Raw genomic sequence first — 26,383 nt, 5'->3', positions numbered from 1 at the left:
CTAGTTCCAAATGAGCATTTTTTTGCAGCAATTCATCCCGTAGTTTCTCACTCCAATTTCGGCTCGGAAAAACTGTCTCACGTTTTAGAACCTGACCTTGCACGAGGTCCTTCATGTTTTTTTTTTGTTTTTCCTTGTTAATTTTGTTTTTTTTTTTTTTCCTTTTTTTTTCACAGTCTATGTCCATTATTGCCTCCTGTTGGGCGACCTTTTCCAAGCGGCATGATCCTTGGGACGGTAATTCAAGGTTCCTATGCAAGATGTGTACGGTACTAAGCGATTGTAAGAATCCTTGCCGTTCGTTGGCGACTTGATGTTCGTGTATGCCTTGTAAACAGAAAGCGGTGTCCATTCGACATCGCGATCGGATTTTTTCCTTATCAGTTTGGGGATTTCAGGGGATGGCGGAGACGCGCCGCTTAAGAACAAGTCCTGAATGACAAATTCTTCCCGTACCGTTTTCAACACCAGCTCACTAATTGCTCTTGGTTCCAAGTTGGCTAGTCGCAACTTCATCTTGTTTAGAAACTTATCACAACCGGTGGTTTCGTCTTCGGGCCATTCGTATATGGGAGACGTGACAAACTTGTCAAAGTCAACGACCAAATGTGCCAGAGTTTGATTTTGATTTTGGTTTTGGTTTTGGTTTTGATTGTGACTTTGACTTTGAGCCTGTGCTAGTGCCAGTGCCAGTGCCAGTGCCAGTGCCAGCGCCAGAGCCAGAGCAGAAGCCAGTGCCAGTGCCAGCGCCAGCGCCAGAGCCATGGCTGATCCAAGGTCCTCAAAAGATCGATTATAGACATTTGCCGAAACATTAGGTGCGTTCTTAGGAGGCAGCGATAGTCGATCGCTTCGCAGCAATGCCTCGACTAGTTGAGATTCATCAAATCTCTTGTAAGATAAGTCCTCGTAAATGTTGTTGTTGAGTTGATACAATTGCATTTCGTCGTCGTAAAACTTCCCCGCGGCGGTGGCAGCAGCAGCAGAAGAATAAGAAGGAGCATCATCATTATCTGGCTGACTTGGCTCAAGAGTTGCTTCTGTTGCAAAATCATTTGCCGTTCTCTCGTCTGCGTCTGCGTCTGCATCTGCATCTGCTCTTCCAATTTCGTCATTTTTATTCAATTGAATTGAATTGTGTTCGTAAAGTCGTGGCTCATTTATACCGTGCGTAATATTCTCCTTCTCCATCATATAATCCCAATAGCTGGCATCCAACTGGTGCGGAAAAGCAAAGTCCTGGCTAATCTTGAAATTGGAGCCATTATCATGCCCCACAACAATCCCTCCTCCAGCCGTATTATGAACGTGCGAAGTGCTAAGATTACGGCCATCGGCAAAACCCAAAAAATCAGTAGCATCTGTGTCATACTCCGATGAAAACGCGGGACGTAGCAGCTGCAACGTATGGTTTGATATCGAGGGTGAAATTTCAGTGCCATTGCTGTCAAAAGTCTGCTGGTGAATTGTATGTTGTGCTATTCTCAAATAGTCCCACTCGGCAGATGTAAAATCAATGCTCGCTTGGTCCCCCATTGCAAAAGACGGCTGCACCTCCTTATCCGTATTGACTTCCTCCACCGGGTCATTCTTGCTATCCTCCACTTGAATGTCGTCTTCACCATATACATTCCTCTGCTCATAACTCTCCATCATCGTTTGAACCTCCTTTAAAAAAAAAAGAAAACTTTTAATGGAAATCCCCTCGATGGAACTCTATGATGCTCAACTTTCAATTATCCCCATCAATTTGATCTCAATCGGAAAAAAAAAAAATCAATCAAAGGCTGCAACAGATGCAGCTTCAGTTTTGGAAAAGAGAGGTACAACAAAAGAACCCCAGTGTCAAGTGCTCTCCACGATATGGCAAAAACCCGGACAAATGATGAGGCCAATATATCAAAAAAAAAAAAATAAAAACAAGTCACAAAAGATGGCAGACCGCAGATAAAGAATTGGGTGGCTATCTTGTGGAGTAACGCTGTCTTTCCGTCTTTCCGTCTTTCGAGGTTTTGGGGTATTTCGCCTCTGGTCGTTGGGTCTTTGTGCCAAACTCGGTCTCGAAAATATTCGGAACCTGTGAGAGGGTTTTGGGATATATATCTGTTTTTTATGATATGATGAGAGCACGTTTGTGACCGGCCATACAGTATAGTAACGTATCGTCGTTTGGATAAACCACATTTAAGGGGGTTTTGAAAAAGACAGAGAGGTACGAGAGCGGAGCGCCTCATAGAGAGGCCATTTTGTGTTGTTATGGAGCTGTTTTTCCGAGATCACACAAAACAGCCTCCGGTAAAACTATGCAAAATAACAAATAAATATCTATACAGTAAAAAAAAAAAAAAAAACACCACCAATACTGTAAGTCATGGCAAAACCAAAAGTACCAGAGAGAGGGAGGAGGGGAGGACGTGAGAAAAATGACAGATTTACCAACCTCGATGTCTCTTTTCTTTTTCTTTTTCATGTCTTTTGAAATGTCGTAAAATACGATCCACCTTTGCAACCTTCTGATTCACAATCTCTCTCTCTCTCTCTGCTTTTTTGCAACCGAATGTTTTTTTTTATATTTTAATTTTTCCGGGGGGATAGCGACTGGCGGTTTTTTGAAACCAACTCTAACCCCCAAAAGAATGGAGAGAAAGAGACAGAGAAGTGCAAGAGATGGGGAGTGTGTTGGCACATGGCCAATGCAATAGCAACACTTCATAAAAATCCATTTGCCGTACTTTTGCCAAGAGAAAAAGCTTTCACCTGTCCAACTTCGGAGCCTGTCAAATATTAGGAAACGATAGAGAAGACCTGCTACTGTTTCAAGCATATCGCTACTTGCAAGAGAGTATATGGTGATGTGTGAGACCAATAGCCTGTGCATCGCTGTATGTCTTTAGGAGGTGGTGGCGGTCGTGTGACTTTGGAAAAAAACCTTCCGAAGCGTGTCCTGCATACAGACTGAAAAAAAAACAGCTCCGGCGTTATACCCTCGTGTGTAGAAAGAGAGATCCCCCTACCCCATCGGATTACTCATAAGTGGAACTTCAGCTCTTCTTTCCCTGAGAGACCTGTTTGGGGAAAAACAACCAGAAAGAGACACATGAAAAGCTTGACTTTTCCTTAAAAAACTTGTGCCACGTCTGACCTCCGCAATGCGACAAATTCTTGTTAATTCACCATTGAGACAGCTCAAGCTCAATGTCCCGCTTCAGCAAGCTGGGTTTAAACAGCGATCACTAGATCTCAGCTCATATCTGGCACAAATCTTTGCTAAACATTATAGTGCTCGGCCTAGCGCTCCTTCAGAAGAGTGGCCTGAGCTTTTAGAGTCTGATTTCGTGCACGGTGCCAGTGGCAAACAGCCAGATTATGTCAAGTTAATCTTGACATCAAGGGTTTACGACGTGGTTCCAGAAGCAGGCACTCCCTTGAGTCATGCAATCAACTTGAGTCATCGGTGTGGATCCAATGTCTATTTGAAGCGCGAAGATCTCTTGCCGGTGTTTTCCTTCAAATTGCGCGGTGCCTACAACATGATTGCACATTTAAACTCAAATTCCAAGCAACCAATCTCGGGAGTGATTGCTTGTTCTGCAGGCAACCATGCACAGGGCGTTGCCTTTTCGGCAAATAGGTTAAACATCCCCGCCACTATCGTGATGCCTACGCCAACTCCGTCAATAAAGTATTTAAATGTCTCCCGGCTAGGCTCGCAAGTGGTCTTGTATGGCGACGACTTTGATTCCGCAAAGCAAGAGTGTGCGAGATTGAGCAAGGAAAACAATTTGGTCAACATTCCTCCTTTCAACCACCCCTACGTCATTGCTGGCCAAGGCACGGTTGCATTGGAGATTACCCGACAATTGAGACTAGATAAGTTGAGTGCTATATTTGTCCCTGTAGGTGGAGGCGGGTTGATTGCCGGCATTGCTGTTTATTTGAAGCAGATTGCTCCGCATGTAAAGATTGTTGGTGTGGAAACATACGATGCCAATGCCTTGTACCAGTCGCTTAAAGATGAGAAGCTGGTGGTGTTGGACAAGGTTGGTCAGTTTGCCGATGGTACCGCGGTTAAAGTTCTCGGCGACGAAACTTGGCGACTTTGTCAAGATTTGGTGGACGAGGTTGTGCTTGTAAATACCGATGAAATCTGCGCTGCAATCAAGGATATTTTTGAAGACACCAGGTCCATCACCGAACCTTCGGGCGCGTTATCCGTGGCGGGTTTGAAAAAATACATTGAGCAGTACCCGGACATCGACCACAAGAGCAAGACCTATGTCCCGATTTTATCGGGTGCCAATATGAATTTCGACAGGTTGAGGTTTGTCAGCGAGAGAGCCGTGTTGGGTGAAGGTAAAGAAGTATCTTTGGCGGTGACAATACCTGAAAAGCCAGGCGAGTTTGCGCGATTGCAGAAGATCATCAACCCTAGAGCCATCACCGAGTTCTCCTACAGATGCAGCGGAGAAAAAACTGCTCACATCTTCGTTTCCTTCAATGTCGTTGACAGGAACCGCGAAAAGCCAAAGATTATCGAGGCCATGACCAATGCAGGCTACGAAGTTGTCGATATGTCCGATAACGAGTTGGCCAAGTCGCACGGCCGGTACCTCGTGGGTGGCAAATCTCACAATCCAAGGACCGAAAATGAAAAATTGTACCAGTTTGAGTTTCCTGAAAAGCCCAATGCCTTGTTCAACTTTTTGCAAGCTTTGAAAAGCGACTGGGATATTAGTTTGTTCAATTATAGAAACCACGGACACGACGTCGGTAAAGTTTTGTGTGGGTTCACTTTACCCCTTGGCTCAGAAGAAGAGTTTCAGGACTTTTTGACATCCGTTGGCTACAGCTTTGTTGACGAGACAGATAATGTATTTTATAAGAAGTTTTTGAAAAACTGAGAAATAAAAAAAAACAGTGTTTTTACCTCATTCTAATGCATGTTTAATGTCCCTAGATTTGTATATACAAAATGGTAATTCCGTTTTTTGGTTTTTTCAATCATCACGTCGTAAAAATGCTTGGTACGCGTCGTTCCCCACACTGACGCGTCCAGATGCTTTCATCTGCTTCTTACCTTCCTTCTGCCTCTCCAACAACTTCTTGTATCGCGACTGGTCAGCAGCGTGCAATTTCTGAGTCACGTCTTTCCTCTTGGCCTTGATGGTTTCCCTAGCGATGGACTTGTTGTTGACTTTAGCCTGGATGGCCACTTCAAACAATTGGTACCTCAAGTGTTTCTTCAATCGGGTGACGTATTCCTTGCCTCGGGCCTGTGCTTGCGATTTATGGATAATGGTAGTCAATGCGTCTTGTGGTTCTCCGTTGACGCAAAGCTCCATCTTGACGATATCGGATTGTCTGTACCCTGCATCGTCGTAGTCCAACGACGCATAGCCTTTTGTGCATCCCTTGAGCTTGCCAAAGAAATCCTCCACCAACTGCGAGAGAGGAATGTAAAATCGCAAGAGCGTTTGTCCCGTGTTTAGATATTCAATGTCCTTTTGCTCGCCTCGGAAACTCAAACAGAGGGCCATAACCGTGCCGACGTACTCGTTCGGCAACGTCATGATGGCTTCGACGTAGGGCTCCATGTAGTGCGAAACCCCATGTTGGATCTTGTTCTCGGGGAACTCGACGGGGTTAGTAATGATTTTCTCCTCGCCGTTTTTGTAGACGATCTTGTAAGGCACGGTAGGCGCAGTGAGGATAATCTTGGCGCCATATTCGTTTTCCAACCTCTCTTTGAAGACGGAAGCGTGAAGAGAGCCCAAAAAGCCCAATCTCCAGCCCATCCCCAAGGCATTTGACGTTTCCTTCTCCAAGTGGACCGATCTGTCATTCAACACCAAGTTCTGAATCTGGTCATCCATAGCATTGAAATCCTTACCTTCCGACGGGAACGCGCCGACAAATACCATTGGTTTCGGCTCTTCAAACCCGGGGAACACCTCGAGTCCTTCGCTTTTCCCCAATTGGAAAAACGTGTCACCAACCAATGCCTCCCGTGGATTCTTCATCCCGGGGATGATGTAAGCCACTTGTCCCGCTTGTATATACTCCATCGGCGTTCGATCCGGGTACATTATCCCAACTTCTTTCACGTCGTACGCCTTGTTCCGGTGCGCTGAAAAAATCTTGCTGCCTTTCTTCAATTTTCCATCGACCACATGAACCAACATAACCACTCCCACGTAAGGGTCAAACCAGGAATCCACCAACAAGACCCTCAACGGCTTGCTTTTGTCCCCGACGGGTGCAGGCACATTCTTGATGACGGAGGGAAGAATCTTCTCTACATTCAACCCGGTTTTGGCGCTCACTGCAATGCAATCGGCAGGATCGAGCTCAAACGTCGACTCAACTTGCTCCATCGCTCGCGGAATATTCGCCAGATCAAGGTCGATCTTGTTTATAATGGGGATAAGCTTCAAGTCCATGCTGTAGGCGAGAAAGAAATTAGCCACGGTTTGCGCTTGGACTCCCTGCGATGCATCAACCAATAATAGCGCTCCTCCGCACGACGCATAGCTCCGCAAGACCTCAGCTCTGAAATCAACGTGCCCGGGAGTGTCAACTAAATGCAAAAGGTAATCCTCGTTCGTCACCGGGTCCGTGTGGATCATAGACACCGTTTGCGCCTTAACGGTGATGCCTCGTTCTCGCTCGACATCCAATCGGTCCAACACTTGCGATTTGGATCCAGGTTCAATCACCCCCGTGAGCTCCAAAAGCCGGTCGGATAATGTCGATTTGCCGTGATCCACATGCGCGACAATGCTGAAGTTGCGATAGTTTTGAATAGGTATTCGCGAGATTCGTTCCTCGAGTTCTTTTCGAATTAGTTCTTGACCTGGTCGTGGTTTTTTTTCTTCAACTTGCAAGACATTCGCTTTTGCAGCGTCTACTGTTGCGAAGTATCTGCTTGATAGTGTGAAACATCTCCCTTTGAGCCCATATATGCGTGAAAAAGGTCGTAGCAGCATTGGGGCAGGAAAAGAGGAATGGTTCAATCCCGGTTGAAAATCGTATAACTACATCCTGGTCCAGATCTCTCGTGGTGAAAAAAAAAAAACTGAAAAATATCACCATCTCAAAAATTCGCAGCCATTCCTGCAAAGAGTTAAGCGTATTTACACATTTCGGTACATTCGATGATGGCTACAACTTGTTGCTAAATTCCATAAATATATCGTGTCTTTTTTTTCTTTTGGTTTGTTTATTTTCAAGAGTTTGCTTTGGCAAATGCAACAACAAAGTCAGCCAATTGCTCCACACTCTGGAGCGAAACAGCATTGTAAATCGAAGCTCTAATACCTCCGACAGATCTATGTCCCTTTAATCCCTTCAATCCCTTTGCATCGGCCTCCTTGACAAACTGGGCATCCAACTCCTCGCTCGGGGTCTTGAAAACAACATTCATTCTGGATCTCGCATTTTGGTTGAAAACAGGCAATTTGTAGAAACTGGCCTGCGACTCCAAGGCACCGTACAAAATCTTGGCTTTCCTTTCGTTGATCTTTTCGATTTCCTCGATTCCACCCTCGGCAATCAACTTTCGCGTAACCAACTTCAAAATCTCACACGTGAATAAAGGTATCGTGTTGTAAGCAGAGTTGTTCTTGATAACAAGCGGGAAACTCCAGGCGATGGGCAGCAACGCAACGTCCAATTTCCTCAACTCGGCATCGCTTGCTTGATCCAACAAGTCCTTCCTTACAATGTAAATGGTCAAGCCGGCAATGCCGATATTCTTCTGGGCGCCCGCCATGATGGCGCCGTATTTGCTGACATCGACCCGTTTGGACAAGATGTTGGATGAGGTGTCGGCAATTAGTGGCACGTCCTGGGGCAAATACTCGGGTCCCGGTATGTCGCTGAACTCGTTCCCATTCACGGTTTCGTTGTCGCAAACCCACAAATAAGCCGTGTCTTCTTGTATGGGCCCCCATTCAGAGTAAGGTGGAATGTCGCCGTAATTGTCCTTTTTGGTGTTGGCAACGGCATAAGCGTCAAACCCTAACCTTTGCGCTTCTTCAAATGCCTTGGCAGACCATGCGCCTGTCACCGCGTAGGCTGCTTTACCCTTTTTGCCAGTCTTTTTCGCATAGTGGGCCATCATGTTGTAAACGATTGCCGAAAACCCCCCAGTTCCGCCTCCTTGAAGAAAGAAAATTTCATAGTTGTCGGGCACATTGAGTAAAGTTTTGAGATTCTTTTTGGTTTCGTCAATCACCGCAGTGGCTGGTTTAGAACGGTGTGAGATCTCGCCAATGCCAATGGCGTCTCCTTCGTAGGAAAGCAAGTCGTATGCTGCTTGTTGTAGGACATCGGTCGGTAAGAGTGCTGGTCCTGCGCCAAAATAGCTGGGCTCTTCTCTATCCAAAGTTCTAGCTGGAGTCATTTCTTTGCTCTTTGTTGAATTTAGGAGCAGAAACTGAGTGTCAACGTGAATTGAGGTTATCTTTCGTAGATGGAGCAAGTCAGCTCAAGATGTTCATGATGGAGAAGTAGCATACAAAGGTGAATATTTTTTTTTTCAAACCTCCGCCAGAGGAAGGACCCGTGAAGATTGAAGATTGCGGTTTGACGATGAGTCAACACTTTTGGCAGAAAACCAACCAACCACACCTCTCGGTTTTCTTCTTTGCTCTTTGACTCACATTTTTCTGATTACAGTCGTACTCCGTTTATATAATACACCAATTCTACGTCGTCGGTTTCATCTAGTAAACAATGTAGACTGCATTTGCGCGGAGCAATATACAAGATCACTGTTCGACATTTACCAACTATTCTCGAAGCTTGTTGCCAGTCTTTCAATTTCACACAGGTTTCAAGCTGGTCAAGACCATCATCTTCGGCTTCCGGATTGACACTTATTGTGTGCAAGGACTCCCTTAAGGACTCGGCGTCAGCGTTTGCCGGTTTGTGTACTTCCAACTTGTTGTTCCAGCTCATGGTGACTTTGAATTTACCTTCTTCCTCCAAAACAAACCGTAGAAACCCCCCGTCGCTCTTGCTCGCTTGTATAACCACGCGATCGTTGAACGAGGTCTTTTTAAACTTGTCTAGTCTTTTGAACATCGTGACAAACTCGTTCGGTAGCTTCATAATCAACCCTTGGTCGGTGTGCGCCGGCTCCCTTAGCATATCCTGCGCTTCGCGCAAGATCTTGACCGGTATTCGAAACGTGTGGTTGACGACATTCGAATTGATGTTGATGTTAGAATAAAAAAGAGCCAACGACGCCGTCCTCCCGTTTTTGGTCGAAACTCCTTGCTCTCCAGCGGTATCGGTTTTCTGCAACCTGATGTTCAACCCTTCACTATTGGCCTTGTCAAAGTTCTTTAACGTCTGAAGCAAAAGGTCAATGTTTATCTCCATCAATATATTGTTTTCCCTCATGCTCAGAATTTCAATCGTCTCGAAATGACGTGCAATGGGCAAGTTGCACCATACCTGAGACTCCAGACTGACCGAGCTGCCGTTGACCAGAATCACAAATAGCTCTGTCGGGGTGAATTTCAAAATGATAAACTTCCGGAGGTGTGATATGAGCAGAAGCGTCTCTTTCAATTTCTCCGTACTCCTCGTCATCAACTTGAGCTTCATTTTGAAAAGGAAAAAAATGCAAAACTGACCTCTAAAAGCAAGGACTAGCCATGGGCCTGTCGAATCTAGCTGGTGGAGGCGACACACTCGAGTAGCAGCAACAAGTCTCTTGGTGCATCTGTTCAACAAGCCTGCTTGAGTTTAGATCCATTTGAAGCCTCACTAATCTTCCCACCAGGCAAAAAAAAAGAGAATGAAAAACCACCAAAATATATCCTCTTGTTAAGAGCAAAGGTGCAACCAACAGTTTCCACACTTTCAAACGGTTCCCCAGGTTGGTTGTTTAAAAAAGGGAAATGACCACTGAGAATAGCGGATCCAATGAAGAGGACTTTAAATTTTTTGGTCTTGGTGGGTGCAATGAAGTTGGAAGATCATGTCACATCATTGAATATAAAAACAAGGTCATCATGTTGGACGCGGGGATGCATCCCGCCTTGAGCGGACACGCATCGTTCCCCTTCTTTGACGAGTACGATCTTTCCAAGGTCGATGTCTTGTTGATCAGTCATTTTCACGTGGACCACTCGGCGTCATTGCCGTACGTGATGCAGCAATCAAACTTCCGAGGCAAGGTGTTTATGACACACGCAACCAAGGCCATCTACAGGTGGTTGATGCAGGATTTTGTCCGCGTCACGTCTATCGGTAACGCCAAGAATGATGGAAGTGGCGGCGGCAGCAGCGAAGAAGGCGGGAACTTGTACACCGACGATGACATATTCAAATCCTTTGACCGTATTGAAACCATCGATTATCATTCTACGATGGAACTCAATGGGATACGGTTCACTGCATACCACGCGGGACACGTGCTAGGAGCATGTATGTACTTTATAGAGATTGGAAGTTTGAAAGTTTTGTTTACAGGAGACTACTCAAGAGAAGAGAATAGACATTTGCAGGCTGCAGAAGTACCTCCCGTGAGGCCCGATATTTTAATCACAGAGTCGACGTTTGGAACTGGTACACTAGAGCCGAAAGCAGAGCTCGAGAAGAAATTGACAAGTCATGTTCATGCCACGATTACAAGAGGCGGTAGAGTCCTCCTACCAGTTTTTGCTCTCGGTAACGCGCAAGAACTCTTGTTGATATTGGAAGAGTACTGGGAAAAGAACGAAGATTTGCAAGGTGTCAGTGTTTACTACTGCTCTGATTTAGCTAGAAAATGTATGGCCGTTTACGAAACGTATACGGGAATCATGAATGACAAGATCCGGCTATCATCGACTGGCGATTCCACTACTAAATCCAACCCTTTCGAATTCAAATATATCAAATCCATCAAAAACTTGTCCAAGTTTTCCGACCTTGGACCTTCAGTGGTGGTGGCCACTCCAGGTATGTTGCAAGCGGGAGTCTCGAGACAGTTGTTGGAGAAGTGGGCTCCCGAGCAAAAGAATTTGGTCATTTTGACAGGTTACTCTGTCGAAGGAACCATGGCCAAGGACATACTAAAAGAGCCGCAAGTGATACCGTCTGCCAACAACCCGGACCTAAGCATCCCCAGAAGAATCGGTGTAGAGGAAATATCATTTGCTGCGCATGTTGACTTTCAGCAAAACTCCGATTTTATCGACAAGGTGTCGCCTTCAAAGATTATCTTGGTGCATGGAGACTCTGTACCCATGGGAAGACTAAAGTCGGCCTTGTTGAGCAAGTATTCGTCGCGAAAGGGAACTGACAAGGAAGTCAAGGTGTATAATCCGAGAAACTGCGAAGAATTGTGCATTGCTTTTAAAGGTTTGAAAGTTGCAAAAGTCTTGGGTTCATTGGCTGAAGAACAACTCCAACTTCTCAAATCCGAAATTGAGCAACTAGTTGACGACGCCGAGGATGGTGGGAAAATTACCGAGATTAAACATGAAGGGGACATGGACGTGGATTCAAATCGTCCAATCACCACTATTAACACCACCACTACCACTACCACGTTCAAGCCGGGCCAGGCTGTTTCCGGTGTCTTGGTGTCCAAAGATTTTGACCTCAATCTCGTCCAATTGCAGGATTTGAGTGAATTCACACAATTGTCGACTTCGATAATCAAGTCGAAAATCAACCTCAAAATCAACGCCGATATTTCGTTGATGGTGTGGCATCTTGAGCAGATGTTTGGATATGTCAACATCCTCAATGACGACGACGAGGAGTGGGAGTGCATCATCATGGATACTGTTGACATCTTTATTGATAAATCAAAAGGCCCCGGTTTATTTATCACGGTGGAGTGGATCAACGACAACTTGATGGCAGATTCACTAGCCGACAGTATAGTGGCCATACTTTACTCCATCGACTCCTCTCCTGCCTCCGTCCGATTAACCTCACGGCCTCACAGCCATTCCCATAGCCACGTGAAATCTGAGCCCGGAGTAGATGAAGAGCGCCCGCAGCTTCGTCATCAAGACAGCATAGAGTCAAGAATTGAAAAAATCGCATTGTTGTTGAAATCTCAATTTGGCGATGCACTCGAAAACTTACCTGAAGATAAGTCGACAATTACAGTTGGCAAGAGTGTGGCAAATGTAGACTACAGAAGTTTGCAAGTTGAGTGTGCTTCAAAGGTTTTGAAAGATAGAGTTGAGAATGTGATCAAGAGGGGCTGCCTGCTTAGTGCTCCGTTGTCAATGCCAGCAAAATAGAAAATAGTCCTAGTAAATAGAATACTTGCAACTCATGAAATACTCCGAATCACTTTGAACCGCTCTGAATCACTCTGAAGTCCTTGCAAAAAGGATTGCGTAGAAGGGCTGGTGCAAAATCAGTGCTCATGCGATGCCAAAGAGATTGACCGAGCCTTAAGCGAGATGTAAAAAAAACACCACCAGAGACAGACTCATCCAGTCCCACCCATCAAGCTCATAACACACACATACACATACGAAGCAAATGAGGTATGTTCCACAACAAGCTCCACTAGCTTTTTTAAAATCAGCAAACAAGCAAAAACAGAGATACTAACTTTACAAAGTGAGTACATAGATAGACCACGTTCAGAATTGACCGAAAAAGAGTTGGCCAAACTTGAAGAATTTGAATTCCTCCATGGACCAATGTCACTAATACACCACGCACAACAGGAAAACCTGCCGATTATCATCTCGTGCAGAAACAACCACAAACTAGTTGGCAAAGTTCGTGCTTTCGATAGGCATTGCAATTTGGTTTTGGAAAATGTCAAGGAGTTGTGGACTGAAAAAGTCACTAATTCGTTTGGCAAGACCAAGAATGTCTCGAGGGAGCGGTTCATTAGTAAGATGTTCCTACGAGGAGATTCTGTCATTATTATATTGAGAGCGTAATGGAGTTGGAAAAGCTAGAGAAACAAGGATGTTTATGGTGGATCCCCCCCCCCCCCCGACTCTTGGAGTCGGAGTCAGACTAAAGAGTCAGTGCAGATTACACGTTGATACCAACGACAAAAACTATCAAGTGTGAAACTAATAATACATGTATCAAAATATAGAATCTAATACTTCTTTTTGGAAACCTAGACACCGACGCGTAGAATGTTTTGACCTTGATGTCTGAACTTGATAACATCATGCCTCTCCAAAATGTACAAAGCCTTCTCCAAAGCTGAGCCGCTTGCCTTGCCCGAGTCGACAAACTCTCTTCTCAATGTTCTATAAGCGGTAGACCAGCCAATGGGCAATCTTCTCTTCAACTCTTGCTCGACTTTCTTAATCTCTGCGTTTAAAGCGCTATCCGAGCTGTTGCCGACCCCTTGGTCAACCGCGTCCATGGTCGAGGCCGTGAATAATCGAATGGCTTCTTCAACGTGTTCTTCGGTGGCAATTGGACTCAATCTCAATTTGGCAAGCGACTCTGTGATACGTATGATGGCTTCCAATTGACGCACCGTGATTGGGATCGATGATCTCTCATTCATCTCGGCCTCATTAATCTGAAGCCTCCTTCTGATGGAGACGAAATGCGAAGACAATCTTTCCGATGCCTCGGCTGTTAAGCGTGGCGCACATCTCAATCTGACGTACTGGATGTACCGCTTCATGGTTTCGATTGGAATTTCACCCTCTTGCTGCAACTCCTGTGTCTTTCCACCAGCGTGCACGTTCATGACATGCTGGGCGATTGAGATATCCCTGCTCTCGTTGTGGTCGTCCTTGACGATGAAAATCATGTCGAATCTCGACAAGATGGTGCTTTGAAAATCAATATTCTCTCCCGGGCTCTTAAAGTCGTCGTATCTTCCAAACACAGGGTTTGCAGCTGCCAACACCGAAGTTCTAGAGTTCAATACGGTGGTGATACCAGCCTTGGCAATCGAGATTGTTTGTTGCTCCATAGCTTCATGAATGGCAACTCTATCTTCGTCCCTCATCTTGTCAAACTCATCAATACAAACGACACCCCCATCGGCCAACACCATTGCACCTCCTTCAAGATAGAAATCTCTTGTTTGTGGGTCTCTTTGAACAGATGCTGTCAAACCAGCTGCCGAAGAACCTTTACCTGAGGTGTAGACCGATATTGGGGCAATTTTTTCAACAAACTTTAACAATTGCGATTTGGCAGTACCAGGATCACCCAAGAGTAAAACATTTATATCACCTCTCAATCTCATTCCATCGGGCAATATTTTCTTTGAGCCGCCCACCAACAAACAAGTAATGGCCTTTTTGATGTCTTGGTTCCCGTATATCGAGGGTGCAATTGAGTTGGAAAACACGTCATACAAGTTTGGCATTCTGGACAATTCCAAAAACTCCTCTTCTTCTTCTTCGCTAAAAGTGATGCCTTGACCATTGGCTCCATTGTCAATGTCGGTCTGAATACCATACACTTTTAAATATGGATTACGAATAGCGACGTTGCTTGCGCCGCCATTGGCACTTCTCTGTTTCGACTGGAAAATGGAGTATATCCCTACAATGGTGACCCTGGAACCAGGCACAACTTGATTGGTCAAGTATCGGTCGCTTTGCAATAAAATGTGTCTCGGCATTTCACCGACGGGAACCATATCTGGACTTTCCTGTAATTTCAAAACTTGCTGGTCGACAAATGTCGACTTGTCATGGTCAATGACATATGAGTCTGGCGGACATTTTTCTTGAGTCGAGTTCGAGTCGATATTGTGTGGACTCTGGCATTTGGGTAATTGGATGGAACCAAACCCAGATTTGACCTTCATTTGCATCGTGTGCTTACATTGGCGACAGATTAATTGCACCTGGGTAGCTCTCGAGGATAAAACAGAGGCCGAAATGACGATACCGCTAACTCTGACAATCTTGGCGATATGTTCAGAGTCCAAGTTCCTTATCGAGACTTTGTTGGCCTGTGAGTAAAGGATCAATTGACAAACGGGGAAGCCCTGAGGAATTTCGTCTTTGGATAAAAACGCGATTCTCTTACCGATATCGGTTATGGCATTCTCAAAGAGCGGGATCATTTCCGCGGGGTCATCGGTCAATCGTTTGTTGAGCTCCTCGTTAAACCCGATGATGTGTTCACTATCGACTTTCAAGAAATAATTGTTGATTAGCAAATTCTCCCGAAGTTGGTCTCTGTAGATGTATTGTGAATCAAGTCTGAATTCTAGAATGAACGAACGAAACGCTTTTGTTATTTCGTTGTTGGAGTTTTCCTCTGGGTCTTCACCAGGCAAGACCTGTGCAGAGTAAACGCTGGGCCCGTCAAATGACATGTTCCGGTTACTTAGTTGATATTGTTAGTGTGTATGTATGAAAACTGCTTGAGTTTGGAAAATCAAAAAAAAGGAGCTTTTTCAACGTAGGAACTGGTTGATATAAAAAAAATTGCAAGTTTCAGGATAAAATGACAAATTCCTGAAGACGAGGCAGAAACACACACACACACACACACACACACACACACACTCACTCACTCAAACAGGCTTTGAAGGGAAAGCAGACTGGTGAACTTTTCCAAGTGATGGATGTTTGCCCCGATTGAGTTAAATGAATTGGGAAAATTCGAGACGCGTGTGTGTAAATATTATCTTGTATATTCACGTCCTACAGAGAAGAGCTCCTTTCTCACGTGATGCGTCACGTAAAGCATCACGTGACGTGTCACGTGTTTTAATTCCACCAATGTCAATTTTCTCGTGATATATGAGCTCTCTGTCAATTTCTCTATATCACGTGATACGTCACGTGCCTCAAAATTTTAATTGATGTGTCACGTGACGCATTACGTGCGTTAAATGCTCCAATGTCAAAAAAAAATTAGAGACAGTCCATTCCTTCTTGCGACATCCCGTGACGAATAGTTCCTAACCCTTCCCCGAATACTTGGACCATCTTACTTTAGCCTCCCCCTCCCCCCCCCCAGTTGAGATCTGTAAGTTTATCCGCCGTTATGTTTCGTCAAATATCTAGGCTGTTGTTCACCTCGTCTCCCGTGCGATCCATCCCCAAAAAGACTCAACTACCCCCCAGACCCAAGTGGTTGATAAAAGAAGAGGAGTTGGAGGAAACTTTTTTGCACGGAGGCAGAGGGCCAGGAGGCCAAAAGATTAACAAGACCAACTCAAAGGTACAACTAAAGCATATCCCGACTGGTCTTGTCGTCACTTGTCAAGCATCACGCTCGCAAGAGGAAAATCGAAAGAAGGCGAGAGAGATCTTGGCGCTAAAGTTGGAAGATTTAAACAACCCCGAAAGCAGTCGAAACGCGGTTTTAAAAGATAGAGCTCAAAAGGTGAAACAATCCAAGTCAAAGAAAGCCAATAGAAAGTATAAGGAAATTGATGCTGAAAGACAGAGGCAGAAATTGGAAAGGATGGAAAAAGAAAAAGAGTTGCTTGAGAATTTCAAACCTATTGAAGATGAGTTGGCTTTTCTAAAAAACGCAAAGATTGACTTGTAGCAAGAACTCGCTTGGAAACAAGCTTCGTAACCAAGCTGATGAGATGCAAAATTTCACGAGATTACAACTATCCCATCCTATCCTAACCAAGTGTGAAATAAAGTCAGGCTGGGTTCTTTGTACGGTCTGAAATTCATTTGACAGAGGTGGTTGTTCATTGTCCGAGAGATGGAGAGCAAAAAATGAAAAATTGAAAAAAGTTTTGCAACCAAAATACCATCCACATCGAATACAACACACCAAAACCATCGCCATCAAGTCCTGTAAAAAGTCCCGGGACTTACCCACCCACCTATACCAGTCATGGCTGTCTCAACAGGTGCGTTACTCGGGGTGCTAATTGCGGTTTTTGTTGGAATCTTGTTGATTATAATGTGTATTGGCTACTTTCTGATGCCAATTTGGCCAATTCTATTCAACTCACGAAAGCGGAAGCTAATCCGGCATTGTGCACAGAGAATCCTACTTTTGGAAATGAATGAGCAACAAGCTGCCGAGGCTGATCTTGAAGAGCAAAGGATGGATCCTATGAAGAAAAATACAGACACACTTGGACGCTCACACGACATGAGTTCCAAGATCGTGTTGGATAGCTTCCCTATCGAATCAATCAAGGAGTCGCTGTGTGGGACCGATAAAGCTGTCTTGTTCAAGGGTCCTCATGGAATTGGCGATGCCAATGGGAGATTGCATGCAGCTCAAGCAACCGTGCTTCCATCTCAAGCACATTGCTCGCTCAATGCGACTATAAGCGATGATCTGGTTTACAAAAGCGCAGTTGACGAGTCATTGGAATCGTTTGAGAGTAAAAGCCAAAGCCCCCAGCAAGGGTTCTCGCTAAGATCAAAATCCTTGGCCATCTCTGAGCTATTGAAGGTGCAAGCTGAAAGAGCACCACTACCACTCGCTGCTGCTGCTGCTGCTGCTGCACAAGCAGCAGCAAATGATGCAGACGCGTTGGTTGCCGAGCCTACCATTGTAGGCAAACCAGTGAGGACCCGCGATGTTTCGAATGAGGAAAACTACCCCGTTCGCTCACTTTATTCCCAGAGCGCTTCCATCGTGGCCACCGAGTCAGAAACTATCATCAGAGAAGTGGAGGACCCGTACTCCGATTTCATGATTGGCGTGGGGCAAACGGTGGTGGTGGTGAAACCATTCCATGGCAGCCACGCATTTGAGTTTAATCTGTTGCAACAGGGTGATTTAATTCGAGTCAACCTGTTTTACATTCTTGAAGAGGAGGATAACTTCATACAAGAACGGTCGATACGGCTCAAGCGCAAGTTGAATGACCGCAGAGTCTCATCAAGAAACTCAAACTCACACGCCGATGATCTAGAGGAAAAATCCTTTTTGGCTCAGCTTGAACCCGAAGGTTCTAGTGACGGAATTGTGGGGAGGGAAATCAGCATCAGCATCACCAAAGATGACCCGCTATATGCTAGTGTTTATTGCACGGGAAGGCTACTCAATCAGTTTCTAGATACGACACCGCCGAGTTCCGATATTGTGTGGAAGAAGAAAAAAATGGAAGAGAACGGAACCTCAGAAGTCGACGCAGTGAAGGATTTTCCGTTGAGTGCGGTTAGCTTGGAGAGCACACTTCAGCAGTAAAGCCTTCAAGGTTACTCGTTGTCTCCTTTTATTTTATTCTTTTTTTTTTCATTTTTTACCCAACTGTGAATCCCCCTCGTCCTTTATTTGTCTTTTTGTTGTTTTTGTTTTGCCAACTTTTTCCACACTTCGGAGGTCAGCAACGCGTCTTTCCAGTTCTTTTCCATTTGCTTCATGTCATTTTGCAACTTTTCAATCACCTCGTTGTAATTCTGAGTGAATCCGGGGTTATTCAATGCTTCAACGATGTCTTCGAAAATATGATATATCTTATATAACTCATTCAAAAGCGGTCTTTCTATCGCCTCTGAGTTTTCCATTTCATTGTAGTAATTCTGCATTGCCGCATCATCGTCTCTGTTGATCTCATCTAGATCGATCAAATCCGAGGGATTCGGGAGTGTGGCACTACCCAGGCTGCGCAAATTGGAAAGTTCAGCACTCGTCACTGTTATGTAGTCTTTGACGCAATGAATAAATTTGCAAAGTTTGTAATTCTCACTAGCGATACTTTCAACAATCCGCATTAGGCTCAGGGTAAAGCTGGCATTTTCTTTAGCTATGACTCTTTGTATCTGAGCCAAGCTAGGCCCCGATGCAACTTTTGCAACCGCGGTATCACCACCACCACCACTACCAAGAAAAATCCCTTCAACTTGACCATCATCATCAACACCACCAACATCATCAGCGATATTATTTCTCTCCTGTGCCAGATTCAAACTCAATGGGATCCCAAACTCGACAGTCGAACTCAACTGTCTCTTTTCGACAAGCTTATTTTTCAACCTTCCAATCTCAAGATCGCGCCGCTTGCAATCCACCCGATGCTGCGCTTTGAGATCCTGAGCCCACGAAACCATCAGCTGCAACTTGCGCGCCTGGATCTTGTTCAAGTGAACCAAACGCTGGTTCTCCTTCACCATCGCAACTTGATCATTTTTCTCATCTCGATTCCGCACGTCCATTCTGTCGTTTTGTTTCTCCAAGTCCCTCACGCGCTGCTCCAACTCCTGTATTTTGGCGTTGCGAGAAAGCAAGATCTCCGTCGTGGTGCGCTGGTGTCTGCGATACTTGTCGATTGTCGCAATGAGATCCTTGATCGCGTGCACGATTTTTTCATCATTGGCGATTATGGTGGTGGTGATTTGCAAGTCGCGTAGGCTGGCCGACGGCTTGGGTGTGGTTTCGGTTACTTGGTCCGATATGAGATCTTCCCAGTTGAGACTCGGGAGGAGGATTTTGGAGTCTGTGTATGCTCGCGATTGAAGTGCTCTGTCTACCCAGTTGGATTCGGCTCGTAGATGCTCGAGTTTGGTTATCAAGTCGCTTGTAGACATTAAGAAAATGAGAACTTTGTATTGATGTTTTTTGTGAATCGACGCGGACGTGTTTGATCTGAATCCCCCGTTAATATTTGAACGCAACTCCTGTCTGGGATCAGCTTGAGTGACTGGGTGGAGAATGGTTAATCAATGTGAAGGTTTCGTGAAGAGGAGGATGTGTGTTTACCTTTAGAAAGATTTGTTGTACACAATAATTGTCTAAAATAGCCGAGCATATCTCGCCGTGGCCGAACTTGAACGCTCGCCATGATCAAAGAGTGAAACACATACACATACCAGGTCCTTGGAAAAATTGAGATGATATCTCAAGAGAATGCTGCAACCACGGCTTGCCATTCAAATAACACTTTATTTCGGAAAATCTTTGAGTAAATTTTTTGTTTTTATCTTCTCTTTTGACATTTCTATAAGACATTATACTCCAACACCTGCTATCCGAACGAAACATGAACAAAAACAGCCAAAACAACGCAACACAACCTTTTTAGTGATGTTCATCAGCTTCAACAGTGTCAAATACAAACCAATCTCCGTCGTCAGCAGCAACTTCGGTTGGTTTTTCAGTTTGAGTTTCAACCTCGCTAGCTTCGTACTCCTTGACTTGTTCAGTAGAAAGATCGTGCACTTGTGGAATGGTTGGCTTACCTGGCAATTGGAATTTCTTCACTGCGGCATCTATTTCTTCCTGTGTAAGGGGCTTGGCTTTGAACTGTCTAATGTTGTTGACGTACAAGTCCCCAATTAAATTGGATCTTCTTGGTGTGATTGAAAAGAATCTCTTGGATGAAAGGCTCTGTTAAGAAAAATTGAAGAGGGTGAATTTGTTAGTATAATTGAGTCTATTGAAAGAAGGGGGTGAGGAAATGGAGAAAGGAGAAGGAGAAGGAGAAGGATTGGTCACTGTTATATCTGAAATCTTGAACGTGCCGTCCCCTTTTTTGAGTGACTTTTCAGCCTCTATTGAAGTCCATGACATCTATCTGGCCACACGAGTAATTATGGACTCTGGCGTCGGTTGAGTCTCCTGTTGTAACAGAGACCGTCCTGGCACATCGATGCTGTTCACCAAAATCAACCTTCAAAACAATTCCAACGCATGCTCCACAGAGGTACTCATTCCCACTCCTTGTATTCCTCACATATGCGTCACTTCGCTCTCCACTTGATCTGTAGCTAGTACATACCGCAATTCTCAACATCTTGTCTGTACTATAAGATTCACCAACTTCTCAACTGGGTCACTTTCCCTAGGATATAATCCATGCTCTGGGTACATCTTTTTTTTCACCATATTGCGGACTCGCACAGTACCACCTACTGCTAACGTCGAGTCGTGCAAGTTCCACCAACTCTACACTAATTCCAATTGGACAAAGGCACTTTCACGTGATCACCCACCAACCACCACCTTCATCGTAAACGAGTTGATCCACATCCAAGAACCCAGGAAAACTCGCTAGTTACTCCCGAAAAGCAAGCTAGTTATGCCAAAGTACTACTGTGATTACTGCAAGTCATACCTTACGCATGACACACTAAGTGTGCGGAAATCGCATTTGATGGGCAAGAACCATATCAAATACTACTGCGATTACTACGAGTTCAAAGCGAAGGAAACGGGCGAATGGAAACCTCTGGAGTTGGCTTACGAAATGACATTTGACAAGTTGAACAAGGGTGTACCTGGTGGTGTTGAAAAATCGGTGGTTCTGCTGGATAGTGAAAGACGGAACGTGAATGGTGGCGGTGGTGACGGCGAGAGAAGGAAACGAGGTAGAGATGCGGATGATGCTATGGATATCGAGCTGAGGCGACATTATGGCGGAGATGAGAGGGATGAAGGTGTCAAGGAGGAGGATGAAGATGAGTTTTGGTTGCCCCCGCCGCCGCATTTGGCGGGGATGCCCTTGCCTCCTGTTGCTTGGTACAACCATACTCTGGAGCACCAAAAGGCTGTGCATAAGCATACGCGATGAAGTACAAGTACACAAGTACTTGTAGATTGTAGGAAGAAACATGCAAGACATGAAAAACAGTAAACACAGAAAAAAGAACAAAAAAGAGAGGATATGAAATACACCTAGGAGCTCCTTTGTTGGTACGATTATGCTCTTGAATAGTAATTAACATGATACTGAAATCCTACTTTATATACCGCGGCATCGGGCCCAAACACGCTGGCTAAGCACTGAGATGACGCTCAGAAAGAGAAAATTGAATCTCCTTATAAATCGGCATCATCTTCATCAGGCAATGGCAAAGCAGTAGCTTGTTCCATTTCCTGTTGGTATTTCTGCATCAAGTCGGAATCAACTTGGACTTCAGGAGGAGCAAGAGCTGGGGAAGCAACAAACTCCAATTGAGGGTTACCAACCAATTTTCTAGCCAACCACAAGAACGGCTTTTCAAAGTTGTAGTTTGATTTGGCCGAGATATCGTAGTATTGCAAGTTCTTCTTTCTGTGGAAAGTGATGGTCTTGGCCTTAACTTTACGTTCCTTGACGTCGACCTTGTTACCGCATAATACAATGGGGATGTTTTCGCAGACCCTGACCAAATCTCTATGCCAGTTGGGGACGTTCTTGTAGGTGATTCTCGAAGTAACGTCAAACATAATGATACCGCATTGACCGTTGATGTAGTAACCATCTCTCAATCCACCAAATTTTTCTTGACCAGCAGTATCCCAAACATCGAACTTCAACTCACCAAAGTTGGTGTGGAAGCCCAAGGGGTGGACCTCGACACCCAAGGTGGCAATATATTTCTTTTCAAACTCTCCAGTCAAGTGTCTCTTGACAAAAGTGGTTTTACCAGTACCACCATCTCCGACTAAAACCAACTTGAATGTTGGAACTTCTTGTGTAGCCATCGTTGCGAAAAAGGGAGCTTGTGTTTCCAAAAAACGCCAAAATTCAAATCTGTAAGAATATATATATATATAAATCAATAAATCAATATATATATATATAGATGGATAAAATTTTCTGAGGCTCTTGGGTTTGATTGATTCAATGAAAAATCAGTGAAAGAATTTGCGGTTTGTCTCCGGTATGATGACTTTTGATCTTTGAACTTGATGAGTGAAGAGAGAGCGAAAAAAACAAAGCACAGCGAGAGACAGTGAGAGAGAAATTTGTTATTAGTGGTGCGCCGCGCTACCACATGTGTTGGTATTTGCCATCTTCGAAGCAGATCAAGCCACTATCCGTTGGGAAGGAGAAGAAAGGCGATGAGCCTCAAGGGTGATGAGCCAGGTCTCGACTCCTCTGAGCTTGATATATAATTTGGCAAGGTGTCGTCACTTTTTGCCTTTTTTTACGCACGCGATTGCCGTAGCATCAGTTGTGTGGTAATCTCACGAATGCTACCAGTTGCCACTGCGTTACAGTATTAGTTAATGTTGCTAGTGACAGTGGCTCAGCTCTCGTGAACCACGCATGCACGTGACTTGGCAATGGTAACTTGGGCTGGCTGCAAAAAAAAGACAAAAAAAAAAGGTTGATCCGTGCCTTTGACATCTCCTAATGGAAGTCAGATGGGTCAAGCTGATTTTACTTTCGTATCATCTTTCAATTGACTTGGTACTTTCTGTTCTTTTCACGAAATTGATTTGAAAAGTGTATGCACGTACACCCAGCATTTCCGATTTTTTTTGGCCTCAAAATCAATCAAAGTTTTCTCTCTCTGACATTTCCACAGTCCCAGCTAGTGGGAGAAGTTTCATGTGGACAGCCTCGAAAGCAATTACTCTCGAGGGGAAAGGTTTTTGTTCTCTTGCGCGAGATGGAATCAAAAAACCAGGGCCAAATTCATGAAGTTTTTACATTTCCACCGGCTTTCTCTCGCCCAAGTTCAGCGAGGCTCTTGCCGAGATCAAGCTTTAACCGGAGATTTCTATACACCTGGAAATTTTTACGAAGCATTCCACTTGAGAGTAGAAGTAGGTTCTTGCTGCAATTTGGTTAAAGTTGGTTTTTTTTTTTTTTCTTATGGCGCGTGGAGTGGGTCTAAAGAAGAGACTTTGAGGTTGCTTTTCCACACCCACCAAGACACATCGAGATACATTTGTCCTTTGTTTGGAAGAAGGGGAGAAGAAGGGGGGTTGTATTGAAATCTGATTTTTGGAAGTTACGGGTGTGGTCGCGGCTTTCCCGTCATTGGCAGAAGCCATTTACATTTATACATATATGGATTCGAGGGCCCGTGTACGAGAAAGCGATTACCGCGCAAATAATAATATTTTCAATCCGTCGCGACGCGTCTTTTTGGCCGAGTCCATGTGTCATGAGCCCAGGAGATAAAAGTGCAGAAGATAAAGCACGATGCACAGGGCATAGGGTCTCTCTCCACGTCGTTTCGCTTTCCAATCGTGCCATAGATTGAACTGCCTTAGAAGTTTTTTCTTTTTTTCCTTTCTTGATTCTTTCAATTACCAACGGTGGTTAATGGACAATTGGTGAAAGTGATCCGCGCGTGGAAAGTGAATCATGACCCGATACACCCTGTTGTTTCTCCTGGGTTTAGTAAGCGATATTCATGCATGAATTTGTATCTGCTCTCCTTGAAATCTTGAACTTGAACTTGATATTTGGTTCGCCGCGTACTCTCGTGATAACACTACCAGTAAACAAAAAAAAAAACTCAATAATAAATCAGAAATACAAATTCGATGCGGGTGATTCAAATCATCAACAGAAACAAAAAAAAACAACAAACATGCAACAAACATGCAAATGTTACAGTGTGAAGAAGAGTCTTCTTTCAACAATTTTACAAAAAAGAAAAAACTACAAACCTTATACTACTAGAAATAAGTAGCATCGCAGCGTAGGCGGATTTTGAGGAATATCAAGCAAAAAAAAAAGAAGGCACATCGTAGAAACAGGGCAACGGTGCAAAATTAAGGGTAAAGTTTTTTGAAATATCAAGCGAGCTGGAGATATAGAGAGAGGAAGGGAGAGACACACCCAATTCGTGAGTGAAGCAACGACAAAAGGGTTGTGCTGAATGTATTTTCAAGCCAAACGTTGAAAAGTTTTCTTTTTTTTTTTTTTCTTTTTTTTTTTTTTGAATAGATCGGGCTCTACTTTCGAGATTAGATACAACAGCACAGCAGCAGCAGCAGCACCATCATCATCATCTTTGGTGTCTGTTGTAAAGAGAGGAGAAGTGGAAAAAATCGGCAGATTAGGAAACAACAAGCAAAAATCCGAGACAGACTTTCTCTCCAAATTGAACTCTGATACTGCTGCGAGTTTTTTTTTTTTTTTTTTTTTTTTACTTTCTGTTTTCGTTTCTGGACTCATATTTGCTGGAAGTGGGAAACGAGGGTAAATCCCTGGCATTTGGTAAAGCCGTGTGCGGGTTGGTGGTGGTGACAGAGTAAGTGCGGAACAGGACGGGGAAAGAAGGGGGGGAATTTTTTTTTTTCAACAAGGGGGGTTGGCGAAGGTTAGCAGGGTTTGGGGGGGTTTCCCCTCGTAAGTGACAACAATACATAACGGGGATTTTTCACTCCCAAAACAGAAGTGGCAGTCTTTCTCTCCCTTTTTTTTTTTTCGTATGATACGTTACGTGTGGTTCGAAGAAGAATACAGGTGTTACATTGCTCCAGTTGAAACCTACTTCTCCGTCGTAAAACCTTTGTTGGAACCAACAGCAACCTTTTTCGGTTACTCTCAATCTATCCCCATCCGTCTCTTTTTATATCCTTGAGAACGTGTTACCGCGGGAGGAAGAGAGGGAAACAAAACCCACTCTGTAAAATCTCCCAGCGCGGAGGTGTTTCACATGTGAGAATTGAGTTGCTACTATCGAAATTCCAGGCACATAGAGCGGGTTCTTCTTCTTCAACGACAACGACAGTCTTTTATATGCCAGTGAATCTGAAAAACAGAGAAACGGAAAAAAAAAAGAGGGCAAAAGAGTTGCTGGTGCGTGTTGTACCCTATTTGTTGTAGTGTTGCTTCGCTTTGCTTTGCTTTACTTCGCTCCGCTTTGCTTTGCTCTGACTTGATTTTAACTTAACCTGAACCTCTCCGTTGTGGAAATGAAAGTGAAACAATTGGAGCCCCACCGGAGTTCAATTTCACCACCAAACACCCTAGCTGCCACCAACACACGAGAATCTCAGTATAAAAATAAAACAACAAAAACACCAGAACGTAAACAGGAAATAAAAATGCGACAGAGAAAATGCGACATTACGTAAGCGGCCGGCCAAGAAACACACCCACACCTACATATCGAGCTCTTGCGTGTTTACTTCTTTCCCTACTGCTCGCCCGTGCCCCCTTTGGCCCAAGTTTCCTCGAGAGGGTTAAGCCGGCCGGTAGCGCCGCACAAGCCAGAAGCAAAAGGGTAGTGGCTAACATTGGAACAATTTAACGTGAGGAGGGCTATATGGCCAACTAACAAACTATGCAGCTAAATAGGAGTAGCCTACTAGTTAAGAAGGAAAGTAATAGACGTGGGCGTGTGTCAACTAAACAACAAACCCTGGTGAAAGCTTAGCCCTACTGCTCCTGCCCCTAGTTCTCACTACGCTAGACTCCCCCCCCGGCTAGCGAGGGATGGAAAGGCTCGACTCGGTATAAACTCGAGAGAGAGAGTGTGTGTGTTTGTATGTGCGTTGAAAGAAAGCGAGCGACATATAGAGTAGGTTGGTTGAAAGTATCAAGGTGATAGAGAGAGAGAACCAGAGAGAGCGAGCAGTCGCTATATTAAATTTTTTTTTTTTACAACCAAAAGTAAATAATTTCACACAACTGATACACTTTTTCTTTTCAAAACCATACAACACCTTCAATAACTCCCCCAGATACCCCCAGTGTCCTTTGGAAACGGGAACCGCCTGCTCATCCATCCATCCAAACACTCAAGAACTGTTTTTGAGCAAAAAACTCTCGAGAGAGTTTGCTTAAAAACAAGTTTCCCCCCCC

At 44.5% G+C, this 26,383-nt stretch overlaps 14 protein-coding genes across 14 annotated transcripts; 6 read left to right on the top strand and 8 right to left on the bottom strand. All coding sequences in view use genetic code 12, as the record gives it.

The window, feature by feature from the left end:
- Positions 1–186: 186 nt before the first annotated feature.
- LODBEIA_P25480 (uncharacterized protein) lies at positions 187–1,656 on the bottom strand (the record flags this gene model as incomplete). Its single annotated transcript, XM_066972559.1, has 1 exon — positions 187–1,656. One exon carries the CDS (start codon positions 1,654–1,656, stop codon positions 187–189), a length of 1,470 nt encoding a protein of 489 aa, XP_066829486.1.
- Positions 1,657–3,149: 1,493 nt separating this feature from the next.
- LODBEIA_P25470 (uncharacterized protein) lies at positions 3,150–4,901 on the top strand (the record flags this gene model as incomplete). Its single annotated transcript, XM_066972558.1, has 1 exon — positions 3,150–4,901. The coding sequence occupies one exon, from the start codon at positions 3,150–3,152 to the stop codon at positions 4,899–4,901; it is 1,752 nt and encodes a 583-aa protein (XP_066829485.1).
- Positions 4,902–4,997: 96 nt separating this feature from the next.
- On the bottom strand, positions 4,998–6,986 carry LODBEIA_P25460 (uncharacterized protein; the record flags this gene model as incomplete). Its single annotated transcript, XM_066972557.1, has 1 exon — positions 4,998–6,986. The coding sequence occupies one exon, from the start codon at positions 6,984–6,986 to the stop codon at positions 4,998–5,000; it is 1,989 nt and encodes a 662-aa protein (XP_066829484.1).
- Positions 6,987–7,225: 239 nt separating this feature from the next.
- Positions 7,226–8,404, bottom strand: LODBEIA_P25450 (uncharacterized protein; the record flags this gene model as incomplete). Its single annotated transcript, XM_066972556.1, has 1 exon — positions 7,226–8,404. The coding sequence occupies one exon, from the start codon at positions 8,402–8,404 to the stop codon at positions 7,226–7,228; it is 1,179 nt and encodes a 392-aa protein (XP_066829483.1).
- Positions 8,405–8,673: 269 nt separating this feature from the next.
- LODBEIA_P25440 (uncharacterized protein) lies at positions 8,674–9,615 on the bottom strand (the record flags this gene model as incomplete). Its single annotated transcript, XM_066972555.1, has 1 exon — positions 8,674–9,615. The coding sequence occupies one exon, from the start codon at positions 9,613–9,615 to the stop codon at positions 8,674–8,676; it is 942 nt and encodes a 313-aa protein (XP_066829482.1).
- Positions 9,616–9,911: 296 nt separating this feature from the next.
- LODBEIA_P25430 (uncharacterized protein) lies at positions 9,912–12,257 on the top strand (the record flags this gene model as incomplete). The annotated part of the gene is made up of 1 exon (XM_066972554.1): positions 9,912–12,257. One exon carries the CDS (start codon positions 9,912–9,914, stop codon positions 12,255–12,257), a length of 2,346 nt encoding a protein of 781 aa, XP_066829481.1.
- A 247-nt stretch (positions 12,258–12,504) lies between these two features.
- On the top strand, positions 12,505–12,917 carry LODBEIA_P25420 (uncharacterized protein; the record flags this gene model as incomplete). Its single annotated transcript, XM_066972553.1, has 2 exons — positions 12,505–12,509; positions 12,587–12,917. The coding sequence occupies 2 exons, from the start codon at positions 12,505–12,507 to the stop codon at positions 12,915–12,917; spliced, it is 336 nt and encodes a 111-aa protein (XP_066829480.1).
- Positions 12,918–13,105: 188 nt separating this feature from the next.
- On the bottom strand, positions 13,106–15,289 carry LODBEIA_P25410 (uncharacterized protein; the record flags this gene model as incomplete). Its single annotated transcript, XM_066972552.1, has 1 exon — positions 13,106–15,289. One exon carries the CDS (start codon positions 15,287–15,289, stop codon positions 13,106–13,108), a length of 2,184 nt encoding a protein of 727 aa, XP_066829479.1.
- A 677-nt stretch (positions 15,290–15,966) lies between these two features.
- LODBEIA_P25400 (uncharacterized protein) lies at positions 15,967–16,476 on the top strand (the record flags this gene model as incomplete). The annotated part of the gene is made up of 1 exon (XM_066972551.1): positions 15,967–16,476. One exon carries the CDS (start codon positions 15,967–15,969, stop codon positions 16,474–16,476), a length of 510 nt encoding a protein of 169 aa, XP_066829478.1.
- Positions 16,477–16,779: 303 nt separating this feature from the next.
- LODBEIA_P25390 (uncharacterized protein) lies at positions 16,780–18,093 on the top strand (the record flags this gene model as incomplete). The annotated part of the gene is made up of 1 exon (XM_066972549.1): positions 16,780–18,093. The coding sequence occupies one exon, from the start codon at positions 16,780–16,782 to the stop codon at positions 18,091–18,093; it is 1,314 nt and encodes a 437-aa protein (XP_066829477.1).
- An 83-nt stretch (positions 18,094–18,176) lies between these two features.
- LODBEIA_P25380 (uncharacterized protein) lies at positions 18,177–19,433 on the bottom strand (the record flags this gene model as incomplete). Its single annotated transcript, XM_066972548.1, has 1 exon — positions 18,177–19,433. One exon carries the CDS (start codon positions 19,431–19,433, stop codon positions 18,177–18,179), a length of 1,257 nt encoding a protein of 418 aa, XP_066829476.1.
- Positions 19,434–19,923: 490 nt separating this feature from the next.
- Positions 19,924–20,638, bottom strand: LODBEIA_P25370 (uncharacterized protein; the record flags this gene model as incomplete). Its single annotated transcript, XM_066972547.1, has 2 exons — positions 19,924–20,232; positions 20,624–20,638. The coding sequence occupies 2 exons, from the start codon at positions 20,636–20,638 to the stop codon at positions 19,924–19,926; spliced, it is 324 nt and encodes a 107-aa protein (XP_066829475.1).
- A 285-nt stretch (positions 20,639–20,923) lies between these two features.
- On the top strand, positions 20,924–21,415 carry LODBEIA_P25360 (uncharacterized protein; the record flags this gene model as incomplete). Its single annotated transcript, XM_066972546.1, has 1 exon — positions 20,924–21,415. The coding sequence occupies one exon, from the start codon at positions 20,924–20,926 to the stop codon at positions 21,413–21,415; it is 492 nt and encodes a 163-aa protein (XP_066829474.1).
- A 248-nt stretch (positions 21,416–21,663) lies between these two features.
- Positions 21,664–22,311, bottom strand: LODBEIA_P25350 (uncharacterized protein; the record flags this gene model as incomplete). Its single annotated transcript, XM_066972545.1, has 1 exon — positions 21,664–22,311. One exon carries the CDS (start codon positions 22,309–22,311, stop codon positions 21,664–21,666), a length of 648 nt encoding a protein of 215 aa, XP_066829473.1.
- Between the last annotated feature and the right edge of the window lie 4,072 nt (positions 22,312–26,383).

This window comes from Lodderomyces beijingensis (assembly GCF_963989305.1).
Source record: "Lodderomyces beijingensis strain CBS 14171 genome assembly, chromosome: 3".
Lineage (NCBI taxonomy): Eukaryota > Fungi > Ascomycota > Pichiomycetes > Serinales > Debaryomycetaceae > Lodderomyces > Lodderomyces beijingensis.
The sequence above is the reverse complement of the archived record's forward strand: the minus strand, read 5'-3'. Positions and strand labels throughout refer to the sequence as shown.